Genomic DNA, 23,679 nt, shown 5'->3' with positions numbered 1-23,679 from the left:
GACTCTACCGCAGAGAAAGGAAGGCTAGTACCTCCCACCATCCAAGCATTCCACCTACACACATGCAAACATTTATCAGATTGATATGTGCTTTTAAAATTTGTCAGTGCAGAAAAATAATTCCCTTTGAGCACTGTGCAGTGGGATTTTAGGGTTTTCAGGCTTTGCTAGAGAGTGGACAAAAGGAGCTAGCACTACTTCAAAAGAGACTACAAAAATAGCAGCAGCAGGTGTGTCCTCACAGCAGGAACTGTTATCAGGGAAGACACAAAGGGACATCATATCTTTTGCCACTTGAATAAAGTAAAGTAGTAAGATAAATTAATGAAATGAAAATATGCTGGAGACAGAAGTGTAGAGAATTAATCTTTCTAGGTATTCTCTGACCCTGTCAAGAAATTAATGCACATCCTTTGTCAGCCAGTAAATGCTCCTGAGTAACAGTCTCATGTTAACACCCAAGAAAGCCAACTATGTCTCACAACTATTATTGCATGTACTGTTTTATAATTTTATGCTATCTTCTCTTTGATACCAAGTCTCTAAAGTGGCTTTCACATATGCATGGATTAAAGTAAGAACGTTTCTTTCAAGAAAGCATACTCTTTTGAAAAGATAACTCTAACACACTTTGACATTCTTTATCATCATCCTTTAGCAAAGCAGTGGGATGCCACTTGCTTCTTTCTCAGCTTTTCTATGGCTTGCTTCATGTCTGCATTTCTGAGTGTATAGATGAGGGGGTTCAGCATAGGTGTTATCACTGTGTAAAACACAGAGACTACTTTATCCACAGAGAAGGTGCAGAAAGGCCTCAAGTAAATGAATACACAGGGTACAAAGATCAGGCTGACCACCGTCAAGTGAGAAGCACAGGTGGATAGTGCCTTGCTCCGGCCCCGGTGGAGGTGTGTTCTCAGAGTAATCAAGATGAGCGCATAGGAGAAGAGCAGAACCAAGAAGCAGACAAGAGACAGTATGCCACTGTTAGAGACCATCAGCACCTCAACCAAGTAAGTGTCCATGCAGGCCAGCTTGACAACCTGGGGGACATCACAGTAGAAGTTGTCCAGTTCATTGGGACCACAAAAAGGCAGCTGAATGACAATCATGACCTGTGTGATAGAGTGAATGAAACCTCCACACCAGCAGCCAAACACCAACTGAAGACGCAGGTGGTTATTCATGATCGTCAGGTAGTGCAAAGGGTTGCATATGGCAACATACCTATCATAGGCCATAACAGTCAACAGGAACATCTCACTGGCTCCAAGAAAGTGAAGAAAGAATACCTGGGCCAGGCATCCTGAAAAAGATATTGTCTTCTCCTTCTGTAGGAAATCTCCTAGCATTTTGGGTACAGCCACACAGCTCAGGCAAAGGTCAATGAAAGACAGATGGCTTAGAAAATAGTACATGGGTGACTGGAACAGGTGAGCATCAGCCTGGACGACCATCACTATCAAAAGGTTTCCCAGGACAATAACCACGTAAATCAACAAAAATGTGAAGAAGAGAAACAACTGGAGCTCCCAGGAAGACGACAGGCCCAGAAGCACAAATCGTGACACATCAGAGCTGTTTTTGTTTTTCTCCAAGCCAAGAGTATCAAACGACCTAGTGTAAGAAAAATTAAACTGGACTAAGTAGGTTAAATTAAACAAAAATGAAAAATTATGAGAAAGTACTTCTTGCTTGTCTGCATGTACCATGCGTAGCAGAAGTTTAATAATATAAAACTGAAAAGCGAATGTTAATAATGAACTGCTATGTTCTACAAAAGAGTAGTTACCCCCCCACACACACACACACTTCCCACATTCTAACTGTTCCCTGTCCCTCCTACCCACTCTCACTAGAGTAGAAGCTCTATGCCCAGAAGAGACAATGTTGTGTCTAAAACCAGCTCTGGGAAAATACCAAGTGAGAAAAATGCTCATACTTTCTTTTTCGTGATTTATAGGTTTTCATATGCTTTTTAAGAAAGTATTGAACTTTACTTATTTTTTCTGAGTGTGTGTATGAATGTATGTAGCTGCATGTGTGCTGTGGTATACATGTGGAGGTCAAAGGTTGACTTTTTGGAAGTCTGTTTTCTCCTACCATACAGGTCATGACAATGCAACTCAGATATGGCAGCTGAACCATCACACTGGTTCAACATTTATATTTCTTAGTCTTACTTACCCATTCAGCACTATAGTTAATTCTTTTGAGAAGTTCAGACAATTTGGTGAATAAAATTGCGTATACTTAATGTAAAAAGTATAGAGAGAGAACATGCAGAAAGGTCTATAATTTCTAAAAACAAAACCTTACAAGAAATATTTCTCCAAAATAGTATTTCAGTAATAAGCATATGTGAAAAATATTCTGGGCTAATGAAGCTCTAGATACACATCTACCAATGTGGCTGCCCTCTCCTCTTTAGCAAGATATGAAAGTCCATCCAACTATACAGTTTAACAAGTCATGGAAGCAATTGCCTCACCTTCTAGGATAAACTAGAAAATAAAACAAAGGGAAAACACAACAAAGAAAAGTATTTGCTTTTGTGTGTACAGACATGGAGACTCGTCAGTCTTCCTCTGATGCATCAAAAGGGAAAACATTCTTGAGCAGATGGTCTCTCAGTGGTTTTTCTCTTGTTCTTATTCTTGTTTTGTGTGGTTTGGGGGGGGGCAGAATTCTAAAATGTTTACTTAATAGGGATCAAGATTTTATCATAATTATAGATATAACCTCTAACACCATATTGTATAAACAATAAAAAAAATCTAAATAAAGACCACACACACACACATATATTACAGAATACACACACACACAAACACACACACACACTCACTATCATATTGATGGGTTGGTGAGATGGTTGCTGCAAGCCCAATGACCTGAGTTCAATCTCAGAATTTAACCCACATGGTGGAAGGAAAGAGCTAACTAACTCCTTCAAATTTTTCTGACCTCTACACATGTGCTGTGCCATATTTATTCATTTTCCCTAATTTACACACATTCAAAAACAACATAAATTAAAAGAATGTAATTTAAATGTTATACTGAAGAATTTCCTGTGAGGTTTGATCCTTATAGGAAGGATGTAATGGATAATAGAACATTATATTTCAAAAGTATAGCTCTACAGAGAGATGACCCTGTATTAAAGTGGGTAAAATTAAAATTAATCCACAGTGATAGATTAAATAAGAATGTGTAAGTGTGTTAAAACCCATATGATTACAAGGTATTTTAAGCCTGAGTTAATGATATACTTCTTTGAAGTATTATTAGGGAATTTCAATGCTGCTTATATTTAGATAATACTTAAGGTTTATGATAATAACATTTTGACTAAGAATGCTATCAAATTTTTATACTTAAAAATAAAACAACATCTGTTGTAAGTATTTGATTATTTGAGTTATTATCAGTTAGTTGAGTTATCATTAACATAAACACTAAGTTTTAGATTTCACAGATTTTTTTGCTCTTGCTTGTTCAAGACTTACATGGACTTCAGATAATATAAAATATAGTGCCAAAAATGTCCAGATTACTTTCAATATTTAATAATAATCAGCATGTTTTCTAAAACTGTCTGTTAGTGTCTATGTTTCTGATAATCTCTAATCACAGAAAGAAAATGAGACCATGAGTGTTTTATTAAGGATACAAACTATACTATCCTCTTTGATATGAAAGAATGGTTAGCAATAAGATTATCTTCCATTACAATATATTTTATCTCTCCAAGAATGAAAAGAACAGAGCCATTATGAAGAACAAAATGATTCTGAAATTCTCCTTTACTATAAAGGTATAAAACCCTTTAGTGGGTTTGTACCTAAAAGAAATGAAATGAGGATGTGAAGAGGTCTCTGTTCTCCCAGGTTCACTGCAGCATCATTAATAAGAGTCAGAGAGTAAAAGCAATCTAACACCCGATCAATTGATAAATGGATAAAGAAGACATATACACAAAGCAATAGTGTTTAAAATAAGATGAAGTTATGATGTTTGTAACAAGATAGACAGAACTGGAGAAAATTCCAGAAGTGCAATAAGCCAGGAAAGGAAAGACAAATGGTCCTGATTTTACTCACATGTGGAATCAAAAAGATTTATCTCATTCAATTTGAAACAAAAGGAAACTGTCAGAGGTCAGTGGAGGCATGTGAGTAGGATGTGGAAATGTAGATTTAACTGCTGAGTACCTGGTTATAATCAGATTTAAAAGGTTCTGATGTTCAACAACAAAATGCTCCATCTACCTCATAAGGCTTGAAGGAACATTGACCATTTTCATCCTAAAAAAAAAGTTGTTGCAGAAAAGAGCATTAATCTGCTCTACATTACACAGTGCACACAGATACCAAAGCATCATGCTGCCCCATTAATATGCATGGTTTGTGTGCTCTGTGTGCAAGTTAAAAGTAAATGTTATTTCAAACTTTTATCCTAAATGTTACAAGACCCAAGCAGGTGAATAAAAATAAAGATTTCAGCTTCATTGTTCCATTCCAGCCTATCAGTCATTTCATGCTACATTCCCTAGGAATAATGAGAATTTTCACAAGTTAGCAAATATGTTCAGTTCACAAATTACATCATAGAATGAAAACTTTTAAGAGTAAATGTGTGATTGGGGAAGAATCTCACTCCATAAAGGAAAGAGAACAACAACAAAAAGCTCTTCAAATGGTCTGGGTAGTTACTAAGCGTTGGGCAGCTGGTCTCTGACCTATCTTCCTAAACAGAGATCTAAGAGCTGAAGAGATGTTTCAACAGTTAAGAGCACTGACCTCTCTTCTAGAGGACCAACATTTAACTCCCAGAACCCACATGCTGCTGTAACTCTTGCTCCACAGGATCCAACACCCTCTTCTGGATGCCATGGACCCTGCAAATTGTTCTCTTAGATTAAAATGATAAATACCGGAGTATAGAGACTAAAATGGGAAATGCATTTTAAGACCATCAAAAACAGAAATGAGACTAGAGGAGTGGGTATAGTTTGATAAGCATGTATGTGAACTTACATCATTGCTTATGGGCAACAACGTGCTTGAAATGTGATGAAAATAATGTGGTATCTTGCTGTTCATTGCACCTATGTTCCCCCAGTCTAGGACTAAGAAAATGTAATCTTCCGATGGACATTCCAGCTGCCAAAACTTCGTCTTAACCACTTCCTTATAAGCCAATCTCTAATTAAACAGTGGCTGTGTAGATTAGAAACATCCCCTGTCCCTAGGGCTCTGGTTCTATATGAGATTCTTATGGTCATTACACTACTGTTAAGCCTAATGAGCCCTGAGATTCCCTGGGCTGCTGTTGTTTGAGTTAACTGCATATCATTTATTGCTAGAGAGCTGACCTGAGATCTGTATGCACCCAAACACTCAGGCCTGAGGCATAGGCCAGCCAAATTTTTAAAACTCACTTTGGATTAATTAATTTAGAACTTTACCTATCAACTAGTTTCTCTGTCTCACTCTCTGCCTGAATGAAGAGCCTGTGTGGTTTTAACTCAACCTTTTCCTAAGGTGATAGAAGGCAAAGTATCAACACAGTCCCCTGGAAACTGTAGCAGAAACACATACTTCACAATGCTATGGAGCTTGATGCCTATCTGAGTGCCCCCTCAGAGGGCTCAGCTCAGGTTACATATTTATGTACTAAGATAGAAAATACAGCTGCATTTTTTAAATGTTAATTTTTTTTACATTTTTATTAGATATTTTCTTTATTTATGTTTCAAATGTTATCCTGAAAGTTCCCTATACCCTCCCCCTGCCCTGCTCCCCTACACACCCACTCCTACTTCTTGGCCCTTGCATTCCCCTGTACTGGGGCATATAAAGTTTGTAATACCCAGGGGACTCTCTTCCCAGTGATGGCCAAGTAGGCCATCTTCTGCTACAAATGCAGCTAGAGACACTAGTTCTGGGGGTACTGGTTAGTTCATATTATTGTTCCACCTATAGGGTTGCAGACCCCTTCAGCTCCTTGGGTGCTTTCTCTAGCTTCTCCATTGCGGGCCCTGTGTTCCATCTTATAGATGACTGTGAGCAGCCACTTCTGTATTTGCCAGGTACTGGCACAGCCTCATATGAGACAGCTATACAGAGTACCTTCAGCAAAATCTTGCTGGCATATGCAATAGTGTCTGGGTTTGGTGGTTGATTATGGGATGAATCCCTGGGTGGGGTAGTCTCTGGATGGTCCATGCTTTTGTATTAGTTCCAAAATTTGTAACTCCTCAGTAACTCCTTTCATGGGTATTTTATTCCCTATTCTAAAGAGGAATGAAGTATCTACCCATCTACCCATTGTTCTTCCCTCTTCTTGATTTTCTTGTGTTTTGCAAATTGTATCTTGGGTATTCTAAGTTTCTAGGCTAATATCCACTTATCAGTGAGTGCATATCTAATGAAGTCTTTTGTGACTGGGTTACCTCGCTAAGGATGATATCCTCCAGATACATCCATGTGTCCAAGAATTTCATAAATTCGTTGTTTTTAATAGCTGAGTAGTACTCGATTGTATAAATGTACCACATTTTCTGTATCCACTCCTCTGTAGAGGGGCATCTGGGTTCTTTCCAGCTTCTGGCTACTATAAATAAGGCTGCTATGAACACAGTGGAGCATGTGTCCTTATTACCAATTGGAACATGTTCTGGGTATATGCCCAGGACACATATTGCTGGATATTCCAGTAGTACTATGTCCAGTTTTCTGAGGAACCACCCGAATGACTTCCAGAGTGGTTGTACAAGCTTGCAACCCCACCAGCAATGGAGAAGTGTTCCTCTTTCTCCACATCCTCACCAGCATCTGCTGTCACATGAAGTTTTGATCTTAGCCATTCTGACTGGTGTGAGGTGGAATCTTAAGGTTGTTTTGATTTTCATTTCCCTTATGATTAAGGATGTTGAACATTTTTTTAGGTGCTTCTCAGCCATTTGATATTCCTCAGGTGAGAATTCTTTGTTTAGCTCTGAGCCCTATTTTTTAATGGGGTTATTTGAATTTCTGGAGTCCAGCTTCTTGAGCTCTTTGTATATATTGGATATTAGTACCCTATCAGATTTAGAACTGGTAAAAATCCTTTCCCAGTCTGTTGCTGGCCTTTTTGTCTTATTGATGGTGTCTTTTGCCTTACAGAAGCTTTGCAATTTTATGAGGTCCCATTTGTCAATTCTTGATCTTACAGCACAAGCCATTGCTGTTCTGTTTAGGAATTTTTCCTCTGTGCCCATATCTTTGAGGCTTTTCCCCACTTTTTCCTCTATTAATTTCAGTCTCTCTGGTTTTATGTGGAGATCTTTGATCCACTTAGACTTGAGCTTTGTACAAGGAGATAAGAATGAATCAATTCGCATTATTCCACATGATAACCGCCAGTTGTGCCAGCACCATTTGTTGATAATGCTTTTTTCCACTGGATGGTTCTAGCTCCCTGTCAAAGATCAAGTGACCATATGTGTGTGAATGCATTTCTGGGTCTTCAATTCTATTCCATTGATCTACCTGTCTGTCACTGTACCAGTACCATGCGGTTTTTATCACAATTCTCTGTAATACAGCTTAATGTCAGGCATGGTGATTCCACCAGAAGTTCTTTTATTGTTGAGAATAGTTTTTGCTATTCTAGGTTTTTTCTTATTCTAGATGAATTTGCAAATTGACCTTTCTAACTCAGTGAAAAATTGAATTGGAGTTTTAATGGGTATTGCATTGAATATGTAGATTGCTTTTGGCAGGATAGCCATTTTTACTATATTAATCCTGCCAATCCATGACCAAGGGAGATCTTTCCATCTTCTGAAATCTTCAATTTCTTTCTTCAGAGATTTGAAGTTCTTATTATACAGATCTTTCACTTCCTTAGTTAAAGTCACACCAAGGTATTTTATATTATTTGTAACTATTGTGAATGGTATTGTTTCCCTAATTTCTTTCTCAGTCCATTTATCCTTTGTGTAGAGAAAGGCCATTGGTTTGCTTCAGTTAATTTTATATCCAGCTTCTGCACTGAAGCTGTTTATTAGGTTTAGAAGTTCTCTGGTGGAATTTTGGGGGTCACTTATATATACTATCATATCATTACAGCTGCAATTCTTAGTGACTGACGATTTTATAAATTTCTTTCCTCAAGGTATAATATTTTCAGTCATTATGGGCTATTTACTCCTACTCCTGTATTTACATTATTTGTTAAAATATAACTACATCACTTTCCCTTCCCATTCCTCCTCCCAGTCCTTCTTAAATACCCTCCTTTCAATGCCTCCCAAGTCACCATACTTTCATATTGATAGTTTCCTTTACTAATACATATACATATATATGTATATATATGTATATGTATATGTATATATATATTTGATAAGAAAATATATAATTCTCAAATTAAGGAATGTTAAACACTTTTAATCTGACTGTGAATGCCATATAGAAGACTGATGAAGCCAGTTCAGATTTAATATATATATATGTATATATATATATATATATATATATATATATACATATATATACATATAGATAGAAAGAGATATATATTATCTTAAAGAATCAAAATATAATAAGAAGAATGAAAATTTTAAAATATTTTAAGTAGAATTTAATTAATAGCATGAAGAACAATGCAATTTTGGCTCTTTTTCTACCATATATAGAAAAAAAAGAAAAATATAAGCAGCCTGCAAAAATTCTACTTCTGAAGAGGGCAGCTAACTAAAGACTGTTGGAAAATTCCTTTCCAGAAGGGAGAGGTTGATGTAGCATGTAGGCACCCCTCCCCTCCAGTCTTGGAGTCCATAAGCAACACTCCCCTCTGGAGGGGCGAGGCTGACCCGCAGATATGAGAAGCCCCTACTGCCCCATTCCCTAAAAACTAATCAGTTTAAAGGGCACACTCTTCTGCCAATCATATTGTGCCTAGTTGTTGATGCTGTGTTCTGCCCCTGGAAACTGTATAAAAACTTGCTGAATGGGCCACCAGGGGTCGCCATGTCTCCTTCAGGTACAGGGTGACCCCAGCATGCTGAAACAATATATTCCTCTTGCTTTTGCACCAATCCCTGACTCCCCATGGCTCACTCAGAGGATTCCCAGTAGGTAAGGCTCCTCAGGTTCTTTTTTTTTTTTTTTTTGACATTTCAGTCCTGTTTTCCAGCTATGGGTCTTATTACCAGCCATACTCCATGTTCTATTTTTTTTTCTTTTATAACATTTTTTTCTTTGTTTAGCAGATATTTTCTTTATTTACATTTCAAATGTTATCCCCTTTCCTAGTTTCCCCTCCGAAACTCCCCTATTCCCTCCCTCCACCCCCTGTTCCCCAATCCACACACTCCCATTCCTGTTCCTGGCATTCCCCTATACTGGGGCATAGATCCTTCACAGGACCAAAGGCCTCTCCTCCCATTGATGACCAACTAGGCCATCCCCTGATACATATATAGCTAGAGCAACAAGTTCCACCATGTGTTTTCTTTAATTTGTGGTATAGTTCCAAGGAGCTCTGAGGGTACTGGTTAGTTCATGTTGATGTTCCTTCTATGGGGCTTCCGCTCCCTGGTACTTCTCTGGCTCCTTTATTGGGGACCTTGTGCTGTATTCAATAGATGTCTGTGAGCATCCACTTCTGTATTTGCCAGGCACTGGCAGAGTCTCACAGGAGACAGCTATATCAGGCTCCTGTCAGCAGGCTTTTGTTGGCATCTGCCTAGTGTCTGGGTTTGGTAGTTGTTTGGATCCCCAAATGAGACAATCTCTGGATGGTCATTCCTTCAAGCTCTGCATCGAACTTTTTCTCTGTAATTTCATCCATGGGTATTTTGTTCCTCATTCTAAGAAAGAACAAATTATCCACACGTTGGTCTTCCTTCTTCTTGAGTTTCATGTGTTTTGCAAATTCTATCTTGGGTATTCTAAATTTCTGGGCCAATATCCACTTATCAGTGAGTGCATATCATGTGTGTTTTCTTGTGATTGGATTACCTCACTCAGGGTGATATCCTCCAGATACATCCATTTGCCTAAGAATTTCATAAATTCATTGTTTTTAATAGATGAGTAGTACTCCATTGTGTAAATGTACCACATTTTCTGTATTCATTCTTTTGTTGAGGGATATCTGGGTTCTTTCAGCTTCTGGCTATTATAAATAAGGCTGCTATGAACATAGTGGTACATGTGTTCTTATTACCAGTTGAAATATCTTCTGGATATATGCCCAGGAGAGGTATTGCTGGATCTTCCGGTAGCACTATGTACAATTTTCTGAGGAACCCCCAAACTGATTTCCAGAGTGGTTGTAACAGCTTGCAATCCCACCAGCAATGGAGGAATGTTCGTCTTTCTCCACATCCTTGCCAGCATCTGCTGTCACCTGAATTTTATATCCTAGCCATTCTGACTGGTGTGAGCTTGAGAAGCACCTGACAAAATATTTAACATCCTTAATCATCAGGGAAATGCAAATCATCAGAATCTTATATTTGGTGCATTGGCCTAGAATTGACCCCCTGTGGAGACACCAGAGAGCGAGAGCGGTTAATCAAAGGAATGGCTCAAGCAGATTCCGTGGTTCTTGTCTGTTTTGCTGTTTGTCAAAGTCTGAGTCTGTAAGTCTGTTTGAACTTTTGGTTTGCTTGCAAGCATCAGGGGCTCAAAGAGCCTAAGGTATCTGGTGCAGTCAAATGCGGTGGGCAAACGTGCCTTAACATCTCAACCACAGGGTGTCTGGAGGATGCTTCAGGCCCCCTGGGAGGAGTCAAGAGGACTCTGCTCCTTTTGGAAACAGAAAGACAGTATCAGGAGGAGCCAAGTCTTGCTATAACCTGGTTTCTGTGTCCATGGATGGGGCAAACTGTCTATAACTGTGCCCATGGACAGGGCTGTGTCTTGATTATCTTTCTCTGTGTTCTTAGACTTGGACACCCACCTATGGCAGGGGCAAGCTGTCTGTGTGTTGATTGTTTTTCTTTGTGCTTGTTGGTGTTAGTTATCTTGTTCTGTTCTTGGACTTGGACTGAGAACATTTTTAAACACTGGACAGACTGAATCTACCCCAATAAACATCCTAGTTAACTACTGGAGGAGAAAACTTGTCAGTAGTAATAAAGAAGGCAAAGTTAGTCACTCTCTGCTTCTCCAAATAGCCCACCTTCAGAGAAGGGTGGCCACCCATAGGGATCTTCAACTTTCAGATGATCAAAGCAGTAGAGGAAAGAGTCTTTAGGCCAAGAGCCCTCAGACACTCAGACCAAGTGCCCTATATAATTACCTGGAAGAATCTAGTGGAGGATTCCTCCTCCCCCTTTTCATGGATAAAAGTCTTTCTTTCCCCAAGACCCACCTCACAGGTTTTGGCCATCAGGAAGAAGGAAGCACAGGAGGAGGGATCTGGATCAGAGAAGTCAATCCCCCAAGACCCTTCAACAGTGAACCTGTTGCCCCAAAACTCTCCTCCTCCGTATCCCCCTACCTTTGTCCCTATGGTCCTGCTGGCACCAGCACCAGTTCCAGGATCCTTAGCTCATACGGGACCATTGTACCTCCCTTTACCAGAGGGAGGAGAGGGAGTAGACCCCAAACTTCCTCATTCCACCATGGAGACCCTTGGTTCCATTTCCCTTGATACCATGGTGGCTCTCCCACTGAGGATATATGGGCCTCTAGAAAAGGGCAATCAGGCTATGCAATATTGGCCCTTTTCTTTGGCAGATTTGTACAATTGGAAGGCCCAACAACACACCCCACCTCCACCCCTTCAGATAACTCCAAGGGAATGAATGATTACTCATCAGCCTACCTAGGATGATATCCAACAACTCATGAGAGGAGCAGTTTTCTCCATGCAAGTCAGAGGTGAGTGGGTACTGCTGTGGTGGACAGTACAAATGTCATCTGAGTGGACCCTCTACCCCCTCCCCCTTATTGTCAGCACAGAAATTGGAACTAATTGCCTTGAAACTTGGGGCCAGCAAGACAATTAACACCTACATGAATAACAAGTATATGTTTGTCACAGCCCACACCCACAGGGCTATATACCAAGAGAGACTGCTCATATCAGAGGGAAAAGAAATTAAAAACAAACAGGAAATCTTGGATCTCTTATATGTCCTGATGAAGCCAGCAACTGTGAGTTCATTGCCCAGGAAATAAGATGGAAAGAGACTCAGTGGTTCAAGGCAATAACCAGGCAGATCAAGTGGCTCAACAAGTGGCTATGCAGGACTTATAAGAGACACCCACTGGGGAATGGGACTAGACTAAGGGATGGCCTCATTTAGAATACAGTAAAGAAGAAAGGACTCAGATTGCTAGCCACCCTACCAATTACTACCTATAGAAGGAAGGCCAGTAGTGCACACAAGAAGGAAAACCCAGAAAGCAAGGAAAAGACTTACTAGGCCAAACTCACTTTGAAATGTATTAAAAGAAAATATCTAATAAAAAAGAGATTCTCTAATAAATAAAAAAATTAAATAAAAGTTTCTCCAACCACCAACCTTTCAGTTAACAGTTGAACGCACTGACTGATTGCACCCCCAGAGCTCATGTCTCTAGCTGAATATGTAGCAGAAGATGGCCCAGTCAGTCATCATTGGGAGAAGAGGCCCTTAGTCTTGAGAATATTATATGCTCCAGTACAGCGGAATGCCAGGGCCAGGAGGCAGGAGTATGTGGGTTGGGGAGCGGGGGGGGGGGGGGGTTGGTAATAGGGGACTTTCAGGATAGCATTTGAAATGTAAATGAAGAAAATATCCAATAAAAAAGGATTCTCCAAGCAGTTAAGGGATCTAAAGTATATATAATGGACCTCAGATTTTGGGCCAGAGAAATAGTAGGATAGTGTAAGGTATGCTAGCAAGTGAATGCTTATGTGGCCAAGAGTAAACAGGACAAAAGACCTAGGAGAGAATGGCCTGGAGTATATTGGGAGGTCAATTTTACAGAAGTTAAGCCAGAAAAATATGGTTACAAATACCTTCTAGTGTTTTTTTTTTTTTTTTTTTTTTTTTTTGGTTTTTTTTTTTTTTTTTTTTTTGGTTTTTCGAGACAGGGTTTCTCTGTGTAGCCTTGGCTGTCCTGGAACTCACTTTGTAGACCAGGCTGGCCTCGAACTCAGAAATCCGCCTGCCTCTGCCTCCCGAGTGCTGGGATTAAAGGCGTGCGCCACCACGCCCGGCTTCCTTCTAGTGTTTTTAAACACTTTCTCTGAATGGACTGAGGCTTTCCCTGCCACGCAGGAAACAGCTACCATGGTAGCTAATAAGATATTAGTAGAAAATTTCCAGAGGTTCAGGGTTCCCAAGGTAATTGGATTGGAAAATGGTCCTGCTTTTGTAATACCTGATATCAAGACTAGACATGACAGGAGGCTGGAGAATTGATTTGGTGGGTAAACACATTTGCCACACAAGTATGAGGAACAAAGTACAAATCTACAGAACTCAAATAAAAGGAAAGATACAGAACAAACATCTATAATCTATAGGGAAATTAGGACAAAGATAGGGGAATTCGAATTCCTGGAAGCTCTTGGGCCATGGTATATGCAACACAAAACAGAGATTCTGTTTAAAACAAGGTAAAAAGCCCATGATACCAACAAGGTGTCAACACTCATTTTGTCCTCTGGTCCCCACACAGATGCCTGCATACATGCATCCATGTGAGCACACATGCATGCGCACACACACGAGACTAAGTAGTGAAACAAGAACATAGACTCAGGCTTACATGACAAACTGAGTCCCAGCAACCATCTAAAGTGATCATTTGAACTGCCCTTGATTTCCACAAGGATTATACAAGCTCCCTCCAACAAATAAATTACCTCTAGCAGCCAAATAAAGACCTACTCCTTCAGAAAACTCATCATTGCCTTTTGTTAATAAAATATGTGGAACCTCACCAGATTTGGGGCTGCATGCTTGCTGGAGCCAACATTTCCTGTGCAATGGATTCTGTACTTTCACTACCATCTTCACTCCTACAACTCCATGTCTATTCAACTCCATGTCATTCAACTCCAGTTCTATTCATTGTTTGACCAAGGAAGGATCTGAGCATCACATCAAAGGCACCTGAGATCCCTCTAGTAACAGTAGTCTGAAGACAAAGGAAGGGTAGAAATGGCAGAAAGCATGAGCCTCCCTTACTTTAAGAGACAGAATGGTCCAGTAAAATGAAGACTGCTTTTTCAGATGTTGGGAGGATGTGATACAAAATGTGAGAACTGAAACGTATGGAGTGTACTAGGAAAGAGGAAGTCATGAAACTGAAAGAAAAAGAGACTAAGAAGAAGTCATTTCCCACTTTTTCTAAAATTAACTAAGCACTCTCTCTTCCCTAGAGCTCCCCACCTATCACCAATAACATATTTCTGTGCAGCAGAGCAGCCACCATTGTGGAGGGAAGAGGAAGGTTTTCTTCTTTAACTACGGGAGATGAAAGAAAACTCCTCTTGAGAACCTGAATCTGTCTCCACCACCCCATGCTCTAAGGTAAGAAATGCTGTCCTAATAACAGGATTTTCTGAATAAGGCAGATAAGCATTAGTGACACAAGCAGGGAAAAGGGGAAACAACTAAGCATCTCATTCTCTTGAGAGAAAGCCAAAGATCAGAGCCAGTGGTGGCCAGGAAGAATCTCTGGACAGTTGGACTAAGGTGACCACGAGAGACATAGTAGTTCTTGGACAATCTATGTATGTCTGTCAGAGGTATAATATTAAACCTGATAACTTGAGACAGAAGTTGCTATCATACCCATACTTCTATAGTGCCAGGCTCTTAGTACCAAAATCACTGTGTCTTCCTGATCTGAGATCTATTCCAGTCCCTGAATTCATCCTAGATAAACTAAAAAGAAAAAGAAAGCTTAAATAACCATGGTACACTATTTGACACTTCAAGGTTCAAAAGAAAGGAAGGAAAGAAGGAAGAAAAGAAAAGATAAAGAAAAGAAAAGAAAAGAAAAGAAAAGAAAAGAAAAGAAAAAAAAAAGAAACCTCCCTCTGCTGTAGAAAGATGGGATAAGATCAACAAAGAGCATATTCAATGAGGCCATGCCATTTAGAAGATGAAGTCTCAGACTCTTCTCTGGCTCCTCTGAACTTCACTGAAATCTGAGGCTCAGGAAGGAGAAAAACAGACAGAGACAGACAGAGATAGACAGGGACAGACAGAGGCCCGCGGACACAATATCCTTACATGCCTCCAGAGTCAATGTGTTATCACCCAGGAGAAACAGTAACCAAAGGAAAGTAGAGGAGTCCATGGCACTCTGTGCTAATCCTCTGCACAAGGGCAGAGGTACTTAATAGGACAGTGCCCTTCACTTGTGACTAACTGGTTCCTGTAATACCCAGAACAACAGACTACTCTCCTGTCTCTTCCAAACCTTTCAGGGACTTTCATGACCACTAATTTAACAATGGTCACTCAGAGGCCTCTCCCTATGAGAGAAGAGACACAAATAATGAGAACATAGTCAACTCACTATCACCACCACCCTACAACCCTAGTGCTAGACTCTAGGCTCAAAGGTATCAAGATATCATTTCCTTTGTATTTTATTAGCCTACTTTCTTTATTTTCTTTGAATATTTTACCTGAAATATTTTTGAATATTGTCTCTCTAAACTCAACTCTAAAATCTAGCTGAAATATTTCCTTAGTTCTGAATGTTTAAATCAGACCATTTATCCTGGTAGGAAAAACACTGACTATAGTTTCATATCTGGCACTTTCTGCTTCTTTAACTAAGACATGTAATTTAGCCTTATTAGTAAAGAAGGACAACAGCCCACCATTGTCACATGGCTAAGAATTTTTTTCAGATATAAGTGTGTCAGTAGCATGGTTCCCTTTTCCAGTTTACTCTCTAATGAGCAAATCAGTTTTCTACCTTGTTTTGTGCCGCAGACTATCCCTTTTTTTGGGGGGGTCTCCTATCTGTGTGGAAACGGGTCTTTCGTGGCAAGTAGGCAAAGGAGTCGGTGAGTGACAAACAGATATGACAGGAGAGAATGTGTTGCATCTGAGTGTATTGTCACAAAGTGAACACCAGTCTTATATAATACAGAAAACAAAGGGGTAGGATGTCACAGTAGGCAAAGTACATTGAAGTTACCTAACACAAAATAAAGGAAGGACTTCAAAGGAACTTATAGGAACCAGGTAATATTTACAGTAAAGATAGAACAGCTCTGCTTAGGGTCAGCTAATGACATGTAAGGATTTCACACCCTAGTCACAATTTGTGCTACTCCTTTGAGCCTTGTGAATGCTAGCACCAGGGGGGTTCTGCTCTAGATGACCTTTTCATGAATAATGCAATACCCACAACCCCCCTATTTCCTAGGCCTTGATAAATTATTGCATATGAAGATAACTTGGCTGTTCTTTTAAGTATCTGTGGGGAATCTCCATTTGTCAGAAGAATTCACCAACTTGCTTCTAATATGCAATGTAGTCTGCTATACCTGGCTGTAATGAAGATTCTAAGTATACTTTGCTAAGCTTGCCCTGAGATTTCTATCTCTTATCCAGTAAAATACTGTAAGAAAGCATGCAAGACCCTCCACAATATTGCAGGGACAAATCTGTGGCAATCTAGCTATGGGAATGCCAAGGTTCCTGGAGGCTGAGTTTCCTTGAAACTCTTTGCCTCAAGACGGCTTCCAGGTTTTTAGACCTGCCAAGCAAGTCACTACTGGAATGGATGTAGCAGTTTTGCATGATGGCTTCCTCCAATAAACTCAGTAGCCTGAGCCAGTTATCCCTAAGAGGGAGATTGGAGCATCACAGGCTTCTCTGGGCTTCCTGTAGCCCTGTGATTCTGTTTTCTCTGGTTTCCTACCTGCTGGAGTCATACATCACTGGCCACGGCTTGACTCTCTGCTTGGTAAATGTGTCACTAATATCTTGATTAAAGGGATATTTTCCAATATGTCTCTAAATCTCAGGGATGTTAAGCATATTAGGAGGCCCAGGCTGGGATTACTCATCACTATAAGTTGTTACCACATTCTATCCCTCTCTCTTTCTAGAATCAATGCCAAGGATGGAAAGACATCAGTTCTGCTCTGTTCTCCTCATTCTGATACTATTGACTCTGGTGAGCCTTACCTTGACTGGCTGGGCATGGACCATCCCTGATTGCATCATAGCAGACAGCTTGTTATTTCCTAACCTTTCCTACTACATCCCGTTCTGTACCTCAGCCCCAGGACTGCACCTTTTGGCATCTTGCTCTAATGTTAAAAACTTAAATCAGACCCTAGAAAGAGTGCCCAGAAATACAGAGGTACTCTGCCTCCAGGGCATAGTTCCTACTCTGCCAGCTAAGGCCTTTATTCGATTTTACTCCCTACAGCTTCTAAGGTTGCAATTGGGTACAACCAGTGTCACATCTAGGACTTTTCAAGGGCTGGACCAGCTACAATACCTTTTTTTTGAGCATCATGCTCCCTGTTGCCTAAGTTTGTTCCTCTCTCCAAATTGTTTAGAGTCTCTCAGATCCCTTAGTAGTCTTTCCTTTCAAGGATACTGCCTGACTTATAGCCAAAGCATCTACTTGCCAACTAGTCTTAGGCATCTAACTCTGAGGAATAGCTGTCTGACAAAGTTGCAGGACCTTCAAAGGCTCTTCCCAGACCTTCTGCTGAGTACCTCCTCTACACCCAATAACAAACCAGTGGCACCCTTTCTAGAGACGCTGGATTTATCTTACAACCTTCAGCTGAAGCAGGCAGGTGTCAGAGACTTGTATGGACTCACACTCCATTCCCTAATATTGGATGGCACCCCACTAAGAGCACTTGATCTCACAGACTCAGGACTGCTCCACTTGCACTTCCTCTCCCTTGTGGGAACAGGGATAGAAAAAGTGCCTGCAAGTTTGACTGGCCACTCTGAGCTTCGTGCACTTGACCTTGGGAAAAACCAAATCCAAAACATCTTGGAAAATGGAGAACTCCCAGGTTATAAAGCCCTGGAATTCCTTAGCCTTCATGATAACCATCTGCAAACACTTCCCATCAGGTTTCTACATACTCTACCCCAGCTTCAGAAGCTCAACCTATCTATGAATAAGCTTGGCCCAATCTTGGAGCTTCCAGGACTCTTTAGCACAAACTTAAAAGTGCTAGATCTGTCCCACAATCAACTCTGTGATGTGCCCCATGGGGCTTTCTCCCTTCTGTCACAGCTCCAGGAGCTCTGGTTGAGTGGCAATAACATCTCTAGTTTATCCAATGAAAGCCTGCAGGGACTGAGGCAGCTGAGGACACTAGACTTAAGTTGGAATCAAATTAAAGTACTCAAACCAGGCTGGCTCTCTCATCTTCCTGCTCTGACTACCTTGAACCTTCTGGGCACCTACTTAGAGCGTATCGTAGGCATACAACTTCAGGGTCCCAAGATGCTAAGGCATCTACAACTGGGTTCTTATCCAATGCTGGACATATATCCTCCCTGGCTCCCAACACTCCTTAGCTTAGAAATACAAGCAGAAACATGTATTCAGTTTATGATTCCCAGTGGACAGCCATTCTTATTCTTGGAGAACCTTACCTTAGAGACTTCCATTCTATTACTAAAACCAGACAACATCACAATTCGTTTTCCCTCCCTGCGTCGCCTCACCTTGCGTGGCTACAGCTTCACCTTCTCAACCAGTCAACTTCAGAGATTCTTCCCACAACAGCTTCCTCTTCTGGAGCACTTATTTATCTGGTGTGAAAACAGCTATGCAGTAGACCTCTATCTATTTGGGATGCCCAGGCTACGTGTGCTAGAGCTGGGGTACCTTAACTTTTTCTATGAGTCAAGTACTATTAAGCTAGAGATGCTATTGAAGGAGGTGCCTCAGTTACAGGTACTGGCATTGAGCCACCTGAATCTCAGGAACCTCTCTGTGTCCAGCTTTAAGAGCTTGCGGGACCTCAAACTACTGCTCTTCAACTCTGAAAGGGCGCTGGAGATGAACAGCAACCTCGAAGAGTTAATTCCTCAGATGCCTCAGTATGTTTACTTCTCAGATGTCACCTTTACTTGCCAGTGTGAAGCTTCCTGGCTGGAGTCTTGGGCTACACGGGCCCCAAACACTTTTGTTTATGGGCTGGAAAAATCCATTTGCATAGCTAATGCCTCAGACTACTCCAAAACTCTACTATTTTCCTTCCTTGCTACTAATTGTCCACATGGTACTGAGTTTTGGGGCTTTCTCACCAGTTTCATTCTGCTGCTTCTGCTGATTATCCTTCCTCTGATTAGCTGTCCTAAATGGTCCTGCCTTCATCACCTCTGGACACTCTTTCACACTTGTTGGTGGAAATTATGTGGACATAGACTCAGAGGCCAATTCAACTATGATGTCTTTATATCCTATTGTGAGGAAGATCAAGCTTGGGTACTGGAAGAACTGGTTCCAGTTCTGGAGAAAGCCCCTCCTGAAGGTGAAGGCTTGAGGTTGTGCCTGCCTGCCAGGGACTTTGGGATTGGAAATGACAGGATGGAATCCATGATTGCCAGCATGGGCAAAAGCAGAGCCACCCTATGTGTGCTCACAGGACAGGCCTTAGCAAGTCCCTGGTGCAATCTAGAGTTACGACTGGCCACTTACCACTTGGTAGCCAGGCCTGAGACCACTCATCTCCTGCTGTTGTTTCTGGAGCCCCTTGATAGGCAGAGGCTCCATAGTTACCATCGCCTATCCCGTTGGCTCCAGAAGGAGGACTATTTTGATTTGTCCCAAGGGAAAGTGGAGTGGAACACTTTCTGTGAGCAACTGAAGAGACGGCTCAGCAAAGCTGGTCAAGAAAGAGATTAAGGACTGCAGGAATGTTGTTGTGCAGAAGATCCTTTCAGCAGCAGAGGGAATGTGCTCTCATCACTAAAGCATGGACTCACCAAGGGGGCAAAATGATATATTAAATTCCACTGGGAGGGAAGTCTTTTAAAACACTGAAAAATATTAATCCAGGAAGGGAAAAAGTCATTCAGAAAACTATTCTCTTACCTGTTAGTGTGTTCCAGCATGAGATACTGCTCACCACACAAGACATGTATACAAAGTGGTTTGTGCAATCCTGTGTACGTTTTTCCAAAGTTTTTCAAAAATAAATACATTCTGCCTCTGTTATGTGCAAAATATACACTTGTTTGGTAAAATGTGCAATTCCAGAATAGGTATAGAATCGATGAGTCATTTGAGTTGAAATGGTATTTTCAGTTCATCCAGTGTCCAATAGTCAGTTCCTCTAACTCAAGTTTTTCACACTTAGAGGATTACATGAGTCAAATCTGTTGTTTTAAAGTGTATTATTCAAGGGGAATTGAAATCTGCACAGGACTTAGATTCCTAGCTCAGATCACATATTATTAGTTTTGAATCTCACTTTACTTCTTCTGCTATCAATTTTTATTATGTTTCAGCTTCAAACAAATGGCAAAGGTGGGTACTCTCACTTTCTTCTCACAGATTCAAAGACATTTTGCTACAACTATAAATTCCAAATAGAAGTACAATGACAAAAATGGAATGTCATTCACAAACTAAGTCCCAGGCTTCAGGCATGAATGTGACCAGATGTTATTACAAAAATAAGATGGTCTAGTCTCAGGGTTATTTAGTACTATGGAAAAAAGATTTAACGTATTATTAGTAGAATATTAAATGAAACTGTTGACAAATGGCATATACATCCATACTTGAAAAAAATATATATATAAAGAAAAGGAAGACTAGAAATGCAAATTATCAAGGGACCTAGAATAGCTCTATAATATATTAAAACTTCTTTATACTTTTCTGCTAGGTTTTAATAAGTATGTATCATTTTATGATAACAATAAATTATCTTTCAAAAATAATAAAACACTTTAGATCAAAGAGATAGCTTTGCAAGTAAAGGAATTTGCCAACAAGCCTAATGGCCTGAGTTCAATCCCTGGGACATACCTGATAGAATGAGAGAATCAACTTTTACAAGCTGTTTTCTGACCTCCACATGCATACCATGGCATGCAGGTCTATACATTCACAATAAATAAATAAATAAATAAATAAATAAATAAATAAATAAATAAGGTTGTTATATTTTATTCTTTTAGAATCGATGTTTCTCTTTCTTTTTATTATTTTATTTACATTTTAAATGTTATCCCCCTTCCCAGACCCCTCCACAAGCACCCCAACCCTATCTGCTATCCCCTTTGCCTCTAAGAAGGGGCTCCCCCCACTCCCACCTCACCCACACAGTCCCACCTCACCTCACTAGCATCCCCCTTATCTGGGTTATCAACCCTCCACAGGACTAAGTGCATCCCCTCTCACTGAGGTCAAACAAGGCAGTCCTCTGCTACATAGGTATGCTACATGTATGTTCTTTGGTCCCCAGGAGCTCTGAAGGGTCTGGTTAGTTGATAGGTTACTTGATACTCTTGTTCTTCCTATGGGGCTTCCATCCCCTTCAGCTTCTTCAGTCCTTCCCCTAATTCCTCCATAGGGATCCCCATGCTCAGTCCCAATGGTAAATTGTATCTGCATTAAATTGTTTTATTTATTTATTTATTTATTCATTCATTCATTCATTCATTCATTCAATTTACATCCCAATCACAGTCCCCTTCCCTCCTCTATCCCAGTCCCATCCTCCCATCTCCTTTCCCTCATTTCTCCCTCCCCTTCTCATCAGAGAAGGGGAAATCCCACATGGTACACTCCCACCCCCCACCCTTTCACCCCCAGCAAATCAAGTCACATAGGACTAAGTGCATCTTCTCCCACTGAGGCTAGACAACACAGACCAGCTAGTGGAAAAGGATACAAAGGCAGGCAACAGAGTCTGAATCAGAGACAGCCCCATGTGATGTCACTTGAGTTTTTAATCTTAGCCATTCTGACAGGTGTAAGATAGAATCTCAAAGTTGTTTTGATTTGCATATCCCCAATGGCTAAGAACATTGAACATTTCTTTTAATGCTTCTTGGCCATTTGAGATTCCTCTGTTGAGAATTTTCTGTTAAGCCCTGTACCCCATTTTTAATTTGCCCTGTAAATCATCATGATTAATGCACATGTGAAGGTACAGAGGCTGAGGCAGCACACACAGTACCTGCACAGATCTTCACCAGATGGGGTTCTAGAACAGAAAGAGGTAGACACATGCCACCATTCACACCCCACCCCTGCCTAACTCTGGATCAATGTAAAACTGATAACAGTTTGAAAATAAAAATTTATTTTCCTCCAAGGGAGTCTCACTGGAAAAACTGCTCTTAAGGGTAGGTCACATGTCCAGCAAAAGGCACCCAACAGAAAACAAAGTCAGTGCTATCTGTGGAAATTCATTGTCTTACCATTGTCTTACCATGTCATATCAGAGCCTTTTCCTTAAAAAAAAAAATCTTATTTTTTTATGTACATGTATTTTTTCTTACTTCCCTTTGCTCTCTAGGTCCTTTATGCATATATTATGGCAAAAAATATTTGCACAAGATTGAGCTGTGCAATGTTCTATCCTGGAAGAAGGGAAGAGCTCATGAGGTGCCATGCTTGGCTGAGTGTTGTCAGTTAATGGTTGCTAAGGAGAGACCATCTTTAACTTCAGAAATGTTGCATTGGTAGGTTGTTCATGCTCCAGTAAATAACCCACTATCCATCCAGTACAAAACAGTGAGTCAGACAAAGACATAAGAGTAACTTGAAAGAAGACCCGTCATCAGAAGTGGAAAGGTAATAAGAGAGGTTAATGAAGTTAACAATGGTCACAATCAATTGTGTACAGGTATATTACTGTGGGGAAAAAAGTGTTGAATGAATTCTGACATATTCAAAATGTTTATGAAACCTAGATGACATCATTTATTAATAAGTCAATGGATTGGAAATGAAGTACAATCTGCTGACTAGAAAAGATGAAAATATTCATTTAAAAAGCAATAAATACCCTTAAAACCAATTAAAATCCACTAATACATCACCAATGAGTATAAGTCAGGAAATTAGAAGAACTATGGAGAGAAACCAGAAAGAACGAAAGAACAAAAGAACAAAAGAAAGAAAGAGAGAGAGAGAGAGAGAGAGAAAGGAAGGAAGGAAGGAAGGAAGGAAGGAAGGAAGGAAGGAAGAAAGAAAGAAAGAAAGAAAGAAAGAAAGAAAGAAAGAAAGAAAGAAAGAAAGAAAGAAAGAAAACCAGGAAGATCTGAGAAATTATGCTACTAGAAACCTCAAGAGTAAAGAGTCTACCAGATTTAATGATGTTATCACCAGAGAAATCAGGGTTCTCTTTTGAGGATCTTAGTCTGATTGTTAAAAGAGTTTAAGAACAGACACTTAAAAGAAGCTAAATGAAAATTCTATTACAGTTTAAAAGAAAAAAATCTAGGAAAGGCAAGCAGTAAATTCCAGCAGCTGCCTGAGAGAGGAAGATGGAGAGAGATGGAACTGGAATGTAAGGGAAATGCCCTTTTTAGTTAGGCCAGCACGTTCAGCTGTAGAGGTAAACCAACAGCCAAATTGCAGACAAATGGCCATGACAAAAAGAACATGCAGCTTCAGGGAAAGAGTGAGGAAGAGTGTCAGGGAAAGTGTGATTCAAAATGATAGAAAGAAGACAAGGCAAAGCTGTTTCTCTGAG

General features: G+C 40.2%; 2 protein-coding genes across 2 annotated transcripts; one reads left to right on the top strand and one right to left on the bottom strand.

Annotated features, from left to right (window-relative positions):
- Positions 1-647: 647 nt before the first annotated feature.
- Or4q3 (olfactory receptor family 4 subfamily Q member 3) lies at positions 648-1,712 on the bottom strand. The gene has a single exon (XM_021181145.1). It carries the CDS (start codon positions 1,710-1,712, stop codon positions 648-650), a length of 1,065 nt encoding a protein of 354 aa, XP_021036804.1.
- Positions 1,713-14,459: 12,747 nt separating this feature from the next.
- LOC110309923 (toll-like receptor 11) lies at positions 14,460-19,947 on the top strand. Its single transcript, XM_021182681.3, has 2 exons — positions 14,460-14,536; positions 17,086-19,947. Exon 2 carries the CDS (start codon positions 17,091-17,093, stop codon positions 19,866-19,868), a length of 2,778 nt encoding a protein of 925 aa, XP_021038340.1. The 5' UTR covers positions 14,460-14,536; positions 17,086-17,090; the 3' UTR covers positions 19,869-19,947.
- Positions 19,948-23,679: the final 3,732 nt, after the last annotated feature.

This window comes from Mus caroli, unplaced genomic scaffold (genome assembly GCF_978045245.1).
Source record: "Mus caroli unplaced genomic scaffold, Mus_caroli_1 scaffold_12, whole genome shotgun sequence".
Taxonomy (NCBI): domain Eukaryota; kingdom Metazoa; phylum Chordata; class Mammalia; order Rodentia; family Muridae; genus Mus; species Mus caroli.
Note: the sequence above shows the minus strand (reverse complement) of the source record. Positions and strands in the feature narration are given on the sequence as shown.